This window comes from Epargyreus clarus, unplaced genomic scaffold (genome assembly GCF_041222505.1).
Source record: "Epargyreus clarus isolate Ecla_fem2 unplaced genomic scaffold, WU_Ecla_fem_2.2 ptg000021l, whole genome shotgun sequence".
Classification (NCBI taxonomy): Eukaryota; Metazoa; Arthropoda; class Insecta; order Lepidoptera; family Hesperiidae; genus Epargyreus; species Epargyreus clarus.
The window spans coordinates 3,906,881-3,917,940 of NW_027332228.1; the positions used below are offsets into that span (position 1 = coordinate 3,906,881).

Consider the following 11,060-nt stretch of genomic DNA (forward strand, 5'->3'; position numbering starts at 1 on the left):
AAGTTATTTTTAAACTTAGATATAAGGTATATTTGCGTATAATAAAATTATAGTATTTATAAATTATAAAACTTTTAGGTCAATCGCGCTCCACTTTTAAAAATATCGTTATATTTTATGCTGAATTAAATTATATTTCATTTCCCATCGATCAATAGTATGTAAAAAATAAATAAAAAACACAAATCACTTTAAAATTTTATTATCTACAACAATTCACTTACAAATAATCCATACATATCAGCGGGATTTTAAATAGGAAAGTCTTTTAGCATACTAAAGTTTCATTTCCTACTCTAAGGAACAATTTATTATAAAAAATAACAATACGCTCTTATACATACCTAATAACGGTTTGTATATTATTGATTTTTAAGAAGAAAGGAATTTGAATGAAGAACAATAGAAGATTACCATGGATACCAGAACAAGTAAGTCTAAGTCCACAATAGCTACTATTTCCCATGATAACATTGTATGTAAGTATTGTAGCATTTACTATTACATATTAAGTACTTGATAGGATATGAATTTACTGCATCATATTTTGTTGTAGCTTGTAAAATAATAATTTACACATACTCCGTGCGTTCTGCCCATCGAACAGAAAAAATAAGGTTCTGCCGGAACTGTTGGGCTCGACTTTAGCCGGACACACTACGTGTAATGTGTATACCACAGGGCGTGCGTCCGTGGAATTGCGTGTATTTCCTGAATTTGGTAGTCGCACCGCCATGCACCTAGGATTGACATGTACAATTTTGTCATCCATAATACTCTAGAGAGCACGCATATTGTTGTTTTATGTGCGCAGGAGACATCTACTTACCGCAAACACCATGGAAGAACAATAAAATCTAGAATTACTCGTACCAAATGACTACAGATGAAAGTATAGATTCCCAGAAAAAATAAAAAATAGCCGCCAAAATGAAGCGAAAAAATTTTTTCGATCGTAAAGCACTCTCTGATGCTTCGCATCATGAGTCGTGCAATTCATATACCTAAATAATAGACCTGGTGAGAAAACAGTGGAGATATAGAAATGAACTGTAAAATGGGTAGGATGCTCAATAATATAAAAACCGTTATACTATCATACGTCTACATGACTATAAATAGATTATTCATAGCGGTAGTATTGTTGGGGTTGGGGTTGAGGTCGCTGCTGGGCGTGGGCGTGGGCGTAGGGGATCTGTTGAGGGTGGGGCTGGGGCTGGGGCTGGGCGATCTGCTGTTGCAACTGTGGCTTCGGCGTGGGGATCTTCACAACAATGTCGGTGGGTTGTCGTGATACCTGTGGACAAAAAGTTTGGAATTAAAATCCCTTTATCTCTTAGTCGTGACTTTGTTTAAGTGATGAGTAAGATTTGATACTTATAGACATGAGCCAATTAAGCATGGCCTTAATAAGGCCTAATGTAACCAAAAGGCCTCGATGATTCTAATCATATCTAAATATGATTAGCAGAATGTGACCAGAATTTCACATGTTTATAGTAAATATAGATAAGAAAAATAAAAAAAAAAACATTTATCAGTTTCATGTCTCAAATCTTACCTCAGCCTTGAAGCCTTCCTTAGGGTCAGCGGTGTAGGTCACGGTCCTGATGAAGCCGTCGCTGTCGACCACGGAGTACGAGCCCTTGATGACGTCACCGTCTCTCTGTTCCTTGCGGTTCTGGTAGTTGGTGTACTGGTCATCGTTCACGTCGAAACCGAATTGGTAGGAGGGATTATGCTGGAAGAAAATGAAGTTTATAATACTTGTACTGGCTAAGTTTGTTGGCACTACTGTTGTTCTGCCCTTGCCGATAAATGACCCGATGGTTTTATTAACATTTTAGTATTGTGGTTAAGATTATGATAATGGACTTGGGATTTCTTTATTTATTAATAATTCTATTATAGCGCTATTTAAGAAATCAACAGAGCTTGAGATTGCAGCATAATGTTATTTAGAATAAAATGTTCTCAATCAAAAATAAATAGGGTATTTTGTTCCACTTCTCTCTTATATATATCGTTAAATTAACATTGGTTGCGGTGTTTACATTATATTACATCCAATAGTCGCAAATTACCTACAAATATTCACAAATGATCTCTACATAGTTTGTTTAGTACAAGGACGGATAAAGTAAACGTGAACAAAAGCTCTCCCTTTGTTGGTACATGCCTCCTTTGTAAATAAGGCTACTTTCGCAACGTAGATTGTCGATCTATCATAATATGACACACTTACAAAATAACATATGTTACGACCTCACTATAGCATGAAAAGCATGATTTCCATTCTAAAATAAACAAAAATGGCGTACAGTTGTAGTTGAGTGCCGTTGCAGATAAATCTTGTTCAAAGCTCCGTTTTAGAAAGTCTGACTAATATTGGTAGTACGATAGTGAGTTTAGTTTGTCCTTCTGTTATTATATATCCTTGGAAACGACTTAGACTAAGTAAATAAATAGACTCTATAATAGAAAGTTGAATGTGTGCAGTGGTTTCGATTAGAAAACTTTTTACTTTTATTTATACTTTTTTTTTTGTGATTCCAACCCATTCAAATTTGCATAAAAAAGGATATATTTTCTACTAAAGTAAAGTTATTAGTTACTTTCTAAATATAATACAATTGTTTGTGCTATTACTACGAGAGCACCACCACCTACAATATAATAATTATCTTGCTTCAACGTGAAAGAAAACATCACAAGGAAACCTACACGCCTGAGAGTTCTTAAAAGTTGTAAAGGGTAAGTAAAGTGTGAAGTCTACCAATCCGTATTTGGCCAACATGGTGGACTATAAGCAAACCCATCTCACTCTGAGAGGAGACCCATGCAAAGCAGTGGGACAGTAATAGTAGACGACGAAGCTGCATAAATGCTCTTTAGATTAAGTAAAAGCCTCGCCATTCTCCGTACCTTATAACTATTAAACCGATAAGCATTTCAATTCCCACTTATACAATATGTAAAGCGGTTTATTGCCCTCTATACACGACTATGTACTCTAGTTATGAACAAGCAGGTTTCTGAGTGAAAGTCGCCCCGGGTAAGTGATCCCGTGGTAATCTGATACTATATTAGTATCGCTGAATTGACTGCAATTCGATACTAGTGTTACTTGTACGAAAGATATTTAAGGCTAAAACGTGAAGTATGTCGCAATTTTCGATATGCTCCACGTATTATTAATTGAAGTGATTTTGTTTAATTGGTTTTTATCGTTTTACAATCTTGGCCTCGTTTTATTGTGGTGTAGACTGTAGATATTCTAGAAAAGTACAAAAGCTTTGCAAACAAAATCTGACCACAAGAACATATTCCATCATGCTTGTGGTTAAGCGCTAACCAGTATCTAATGATTCTTTTTTCATAATATTGAAGTAGTAAATGACCATGCAGTCCATGTTGCCGACCATGGTCACCTGTAAACAACCCCAAATAAGATTGTATTCCTATCTGAGATTGACCATATTGTTGCTATCGCCTACCGTACCACGGCAGATATAGGTGTGAAAAGATACCTTCGGAGTCGTACCACAAAGAATTCTACCATTGTAATTCAACAAAATTCTACTGATTCAAAGTTAATAAAACTTACGTCATATTCTTCAGGCTCGCGCTGCTCTTGCCTCTGTGGCTGGTAGGCTTGTGGCGCTGGCCTGTATTGAGGCTGTTGCTGGCCTTGGTATTGCTGTCTGGGCTGGTACTGCTCCTCATTTTGAACGTTGTATGGCTGTAATTATAATGGTTTGGTTACAAGTAATAGTTGTATGAGTTGCATAACATGTAGAGTAAGCGTATGAAAGCAAACCAAGTTCAACAATTCACTGGGTTTTCTGATGCATTCATATTTAATTCCTAGGAAAACTCTAAATCCTATATGCAAAAAATGTATCACAATACTCATAATACCTTAAACAGATCGTTAGCAGAAAGTTCACCTGTCGTCAGATTTACACATTATTACTTATACAATGGTATGATGTTATGAGCACATTTCTTAAAAGTAGGCTGATAAACAAGTATAGAGATCTCTTTCCATCAAGTTGATGGTAATAAGAAACTGTAGCCCATATATCAATTCCTACGTCTATATCATATTAAAACAACTTACGAGGCGCGCTGGCGCAGGAGCTACGTGGGTAGGGCGGGAGATGACCTGGGTTTGGGCTTGCGATGGCCCCGCTTGCTGTCCGCCGATGTACTGCCTGAGTAGGTGTGGTGGTATACCCTCATCCTGCTGATAGATACGTAACTTTTAGTCTAAAATTCTAGGTATTGACTGAAGAAAATAGTTTTGTTTAGTTTGTTTTTAAAACGCCTTCTATTTAAAAATCACTTTTTTTAAATTATAATCTTGAGTTGCTCATTGATTTTAATTAGTCAATGGTGCTATTAATAATGTAATTAACCCGCCTACTCCGCTTACCACTATGATATTAGGAATGTAATATAGAAAACATAAAAATTGTATATAAGTTCATCTCTTGACAGTCAAAGGCGACTGATATTTTTTATAATACAGGACGAATCAATACTGCAATCAACCCTTGATAGATAGAGTCGTTCAATAGGTTGACTACAAATAAATGCCTTGCTACTCTAAGGACTAATCAAAACGCCTGCTGTAAGTGTCTCACCCTTATCACACCCATCAAACCAGAACTATAACAGAAATAAGTCTGATCATCTGGCGGTAGTGTCTACAAAGTCTAACCGTAAAATGTGTAGGAAAGCTCGCAGAAAATAGACGCCTTTCAAGCTTACAGAACATTGCAACGTTTGTATTACGTCATTACCCTTAAAAACTAGTCTGCAAAGTATCAACTAATTAAGAAACCACAATGAAAACATAACGGGTTGGTCACACGAAATCCCTAGGCATTCATTTGCATAACCGTCGCATGTACATTACAAATAAACCGGCGCAAATCGGGCGCAACGTAACCGGCTGCATTGTTACGGTTGTGTAACCGTAACCGAAATACGGTTGCAACCGAGAATCACGGTTAATGCTGTAACGAGATAATTGGTGCTTTCGGACGGATGTGTTGAGTTACGAATAAAGTAGATCATGTTTTACGGTTTATAAGTTGTGTGCTTCGTTAACAGTTTATATATGACTAGCTGACCCGGCAAACTTTGTACCGCCTCAAAATCTATTTATCAAATATATTTCATATAAAATATAGCCTATGTTACTCGTGGATAACGTAGCTTTCGAATGGTGAAAGAATTTTTAAAATCGGCCCAGTAGTTTTTGAACCTATTCATTACAACCAAACAGACAAACAAAGTTTTCCTCTTTATAATATTAGTGTAGATTACATACGGTATGCATTAGAAAAAAGAAATAAAATATCATTTTAATTATCAAGCCTCATCTCAAATTGAAAAAGAATTTGATTGAGAATGAAGTATTCTAAAAGACAAATATATTTGTAAATTGATGGACTTCACCCGCGATTTGCATATCAGACAGATACGCGGAGAGTTCCGCGTTCGATACGCGCATACATCGAAAGTATGTACCTGTTTAGATTTCGGTATGGGATTTTACATGTTAATATTTGTTAATGCCCAATGACCATAGCACCTACGACTTGACGATTTGGAAGAATCCTTGTGAGTGTACAGAGCGTTATATCTATGTATATTATTATGTACGTAAATATTTATTTTTCTTAAAAATATATTACATCGTCACTGTAAATAAATCATAGTCTTAAAAATCTCTAGAGGATATTCCAATTTAAAAAAAATAGTAATTGGAAGAGAAAAGAAAGTTGTACGGAAATGTTGTAATACTTGGAAATCACTTATTTCCGTAAGTTTAATGATTAATTTCTATCAAACAGATGTAGGAAACATTTTTTGTACGAGCACCGAGCAAATGACTTAATGATCTATTACTTCCAATAGATGTTAAACGGATAGTAGTTTTTACAAGTTCATGTTTTGCGGAACTTTGATTAAATAATCAATAAACTTAACTATGTCTATAATGAATACATCTCTTTATACATATATTAAAATTATTATTAAATCATTTAATTCATTATTATAAACCTTAATCAGCGTTGAAAACTGACTTATTTGTTGGATACGTTATTTATTACATAATCTCTTTTTTTATTTTTAGTTTATTGAAAAATTATATTTGGTCGCAAAAGACAGATGATGTAATTTTATTTTCATGGGGATATCAAGGGGGTTAATGTAAAGCTTAATACACGTCCCACCATCTTAAAAATGGGATGTAAACTATTTGCCATATTAGGCTAACTATTCGTCGCACAAAACATTTGTAACAACAATTACAGTTATAAATTGAGGTATCTCCTATTTAAATTAAGTTTTAACTGATTTGATATTTACAGAACTATAATAATATGAACAAATCAATTTTCACATTATTATAATTATAAAGAGATCCGACTACAAATATGTAAATGTAAAGAACTACACAGAGGTCGTGTATTTGTAGGTACTAGTATTTTTGCAAGATTTAAAACGTAAAGTAAATGAAAGTTCGTTTCACTAATTGCGGATATATTACGGCTAAGTTAATTAGAAAACTATACATGTCGAACTAATACCTAATTACGTAAAAGCTAACTTTTTAAATTATCAAGTTAATTATTTGCATGCAATAAGTCAGTGTTCACCGTTGCGTTATAATTACGAAAGATAAACTATAGTTTAATAGCTCAACAGTTTTAATTGCTATTTTTATAATGAGCGTGTTGGCTCCTATGGTTATATGCAATATGAAAATGTAACATGAAACATGGTTGCAATGCGCATGCAAGCGTGCTAGATCTTTTATGCAATTGAATTAGTAGGTATACTAACTTTTAAGTTGAAAAACCTTACCTATTTAAATAAAATAAGCAGCAGTGATAGCCTAGTGGTTAAGAAACGCGGCCTCTCGATCGAGGGGTCCGAGGTTCAAATCCCAGGCACGCACCTCTGATTTTCAAATTTATGTGCGTATTAGAAAATTAATTATCACTTGCTTAAACGGTGAAGGAAAACATCGTGAGGAAACCTGCATACCTGAGAGATTTATAAAAAATCTTAAAGGTATGTGAAGTCTACCAATACGCACTTGGCCAGCGCGGTGGACTATGGCCTAATCCTTCTCATTCTGAGAGGAGACCCGTGCCCAGCAGTGGGACAGTAATGGGTTGATGATGATTTAAATAAAATCTTGCTATAAATCAGAGCACTAGGTAATAAATACTATATGTTACGATAATTTGTAAAAAGGCGTTTTCTTGGGCAATGGGAATATTTTTCAATGAATTATTATAATGTTTTAACATATTATTTTCAGAATTTTATTTGATATATTTATTAACTAATTTACAACACGATGTAAGATATTCTAATTATTTTAATGCAAATAACAAGACATAAAAAAGCAATAAATTGTAAAAATAATATTTTACTGTATAAATTGTATTCTTGGAAGTTAAACTAAGGATTAAATGGGTTAAAGGGTTCCTTATTACCCACTCGAATGTCTCGAAAATTATTCAGTGATTGACTTTAAAATAACAGTTATGACGTTTTTTCAAATGCCTATTTCTATTTTTCTTTAACATTGCAATTTTTAAATTATTATAATAATAAAATCATAGAGACATTATTTTATTATTCTTTATGTAAAATTCGAAATCATTAGTTTCATGTAACTAAATATTATGTATTGTTTGTACAAATTAACATTAATTTAACATAACAATTTAACATAAATATTAGGAATACAGGTTTCGCTTATAATAATAACTAAAGAATATGCTAAGATGTAATTAAAATAATAACTTTCACTTTTTATCCTTTCACTATCAATTTTACATAAAAATAAATTAATAGTACCAAATTACGAGTATTTCTAAAAACTATAACGCACATTCAATTAAAATGCATAAAGCATAAAGTGGTCAATTTTCTTACATGCCAACCATAAATCATGTTAACGGATATTTCTTTGATTCTTTCATTTATGTCCTATAGCCGTCATGATCCTTAGATCCTAAAGTTTCCCACGGTGATTAAAACACAAATTCAAAAATATGTCCTGAATACTAACTTGCTGTTGAATTTGGTACTGGTGTTGAGGCGCCGCCAACGCACTCCCGAGCACCGCCAAAAGGACACACTGTCGAAACATAGCACACACTTTTAACTATTAAAAATAAACTAAAAGTCCACAACACACGCGCCGAGGTATACGTGTCGTGGCGTGCGTGTGTTACTCTCACTTTATATAGTGGCACCCCTTCTCGACCGAGGGCGGGAGTGCCTCGTGGCTGTGCCAAATTGGAGCATTGCTTTTGAATGTATCCTCGGTATCCGTTCAACACAAAAATGTATTTTAACTATGTGTAAAATACATTTGAATAATTAAAATTGCAGCTCTATTTAGAAATATATAACATAGTTTACATTTCAGTTAGTATTAGAATTAGAATTTAGAAATATTTGTTTTTCTGTAGGTTATTTTTGGGAAAATTTTCGTCGATTAATACGGAGTTTTAATGTAAAAATAAGTTAAGTATATTATAAGTAATAAGTGAACAACGTATGCTAATTTTTTTTATATATTTTTACATAAAATTGTGTAAGATATGCGTAAAATAGGATAACATATGGAGTTAGTCGAATGGGGGAACTCGTACAACGAAGATATTAGTTGAGCAAAACCAATCATATTTTTCTTGAACGGGTTTTCTCTTCTCTCAATAAGAGATAAATAGATCATAGTTACAAAGCTAACCTAATAATAGGAAAACCTCACAAACTTTTGTGAGCTTTTTTGAAGAATACTCAAACACATATGTAGGTTTCTTCAAGTTCTTCAAACTCAGTATAAATAGCAATTTTTCCACTATTTTTGCAAAATATAATTTTCAAATTCTAACTAATTCCATGGCGTCCTTTCTCTTCCCACCACAACCAAGGGTATATCTATAATGATATGTTTCTAATAGCGACCTTTAATGTCAATGAGCGGATCTTCAATCCAGCGATACTTAACCCTATCCACGTTAGGAGATAGGTTTCGAAAGCTTCTGTTGAGCCGTAGTCTGTGATAAGTTAGATCAGATCTAGACAGCTTGAATAGATGATATATTTTCTCGCATTGAACAGTTTAGGATTATAATTATAAGGAAATAGGCACTTTGGTAGAGAGTTTCACTCTTTGGTTGACTGTATCTTTATACTTGTATCCAAAAGCTTTCTACATTGTTTAACGATTGTTAGTACTTTACAACTGCTCCCAAAAACATGCTACGGCGTGAAACCACATACTATCTTATATACGACCAAATAAACTACAATTATCGTAAGTCAGTTTTAAGCTATCCGCTATTGCTACATTTCAGCTAAATAAAAGCAATTGTGTACACTGTTTTCGTTTGGAGAGTAAGGGAGGTACTCGCATAAGACTATAAGAGATATAACAGCTTATGTCTTAGGGATAGCAACATCTGTGGCCGACCCTCACACAGGTAGAAGGTAAGCTATCTGGCGGTGATGACCTAGGTCGATGAGCGATAGTGACAAACTTACGAGTATAATCCAGTAAACTGCAGTAAAAACGTATTGTCAAAATTAGGCGCATAAAATATCCCTATGCCTCAAAGGCTCTCCTTGTACAAAGGTTGCGTACCTCTGCCTAGGTAAATGTCATGGCATTCTCTCACACTGAAGCGCTAAGCCTGTTTCTTGGCTAACATTGTACTACGGTAGTCAATCAAGGTACCATAAACGTTGTCTACAACAAATTTAAATACATGATGACACCAATTTTATATTAGATACCTATGATAGATTTGACGACCCGTGTAGCGGAGCGTTCACCATACCGGTCTGACGCACAAAGGGTTCCGAGTTCGATCCCCGGCAAGACAGATATCTGAATGATGAATTTATATCGCTGTTCTGGGTCTGGGTGTTCGTGTATTCGTTCTTGTGTGTGTCCATGACACCCACGATACAGGGAATCCTAGTGTGGGGCTGTGAGTGTAGAACGCGCTAAGTATACATAAATTTACTTTGAAATGGATGATGTATTTTATAAGTGTAACATATACAAAAGTTAAAATTACTAAATCTGGGCTGTTTCCTCGTAACACTATGAGAAATGTTGAGGTCATTTTTAGTTTTGTAATAATAAAATAATAAATTCGTAAGTTCGTGTGTTAATATCGACTGCAAACTTGCAGATCGTCTGATAAAGCTCTTAGTCTATAAAGGTAGCAACACATCTGTAACCAACCTCGGATCAGAATGTACATTACGGATGTCTAAGAGCGGCAGTACCTACCCACATACCATCAGATGGCCTGCATGCATTTGATTTAATTATAATAATAATAATAATTTTTTATTCACGGAATACATAGCAGCACACACATGACTAAAAAAACAAGAATCAAAACAAAACATAAACATAAAAAAACGAGTTCTTAGAATATTAGAAAATAACGAGGGTACCGCGCTGCGACATAATAAACCGTAAAGCGGACCACCCTCAGCCCATGCCATGGTAGTGTAACCAAGGCGCTGATTTTCAGGGTACACCGAAATAAAGGGACAAACATGGATTTGACTGCATGCTACTACTAACGTTGTTTATTCTTATGATTCTAGTTATACAAGTAGAACCTAGTAGAATCCCACTCTTCGTGAGGTGATTCACTATTATTGCTTCACTGTGTATTGGCCGATTAAGGCTGAGACCGCACTGCGATTAAACGCAGACTGAATAAAAAAAGCTGAAAACGCCAAAACGCATACGAACACGCACTGCGGTTTTCTTTTGGCTTAATTTTATTTCAGTCTCATCATAGATTTCAGGCGAACAGCACGTGTTGTGGGGTTAGAGACTGAATAAAAAACCAATGATATTTAAAACTATAGGTATGTTACCTATAGTTAAGACCTTAAATACTTCAGTTATCAAATAGCAATAAATATTATTATATTTATCGTAGGTACATCGGCGCATTGTACTGAAATTTCCAAAACTATCTATC

At 34.5% G+C, this 11,060-nt stretch overlaps 1 protein-coding gene across 1 annotated transcript; it reads right to left on the reverse strand.

Annotated features, from left to right (window-relative positions):
- Window positions 1-1,008: 1,008 nt before the first annotated feature.
- Cpr66D (Cuticular protein 66D) lies at window positions 1,009-8,269 on the reverse strand. Its single transcript, XM_073084462.1, has 5 exons — window positions 8,108-8,269; window positions 4,124-4,249; window positions 3,608-3,742; window positions 1,562-1,741; window positions 1,009-1,297 (listed from the first exon to the last, which is right to left on the reverse strand). Exons 1-5 carry the CDS (start codon window positions 8,186-8,188, stop codon window positions 1,124-1,126), a joined length of 696 nt encoding a protein of 231 aa, XP_072940563.1. The 5' UTR covers window positions 8,189-8,269; the 3' UTR covers window positions 1,009-1,123.
- Window positions 8,270-11,060: the final 2,791 nt, after the last annotated feature.

Excerpts from the sequence above, each read along its gene's own strand:
- Cpr66D (XM_073084462.1), bottom strand. The coding sequence starts at position 8,188 with ATGTTTCGACAGTGTGTCCTTTTGGCGGTGCTCGGGAGTGCGTTGGCG. Across the intron at positions 4,250-8,107 it reads AGTACCAAATTCAACAGCAA|CAGGATGAGGGTATACCACC; the intron begins GTTAGTATTCAG and ends CGTATCTATCAG. Across the intron at positions 1,742-3,607 it reads GCGAGCCTGAAGAATATGAC|CATAATCCCTCCTACCAATT; the intron begins GTAAGTTTTATT and ends ATTTTCTTCCAG.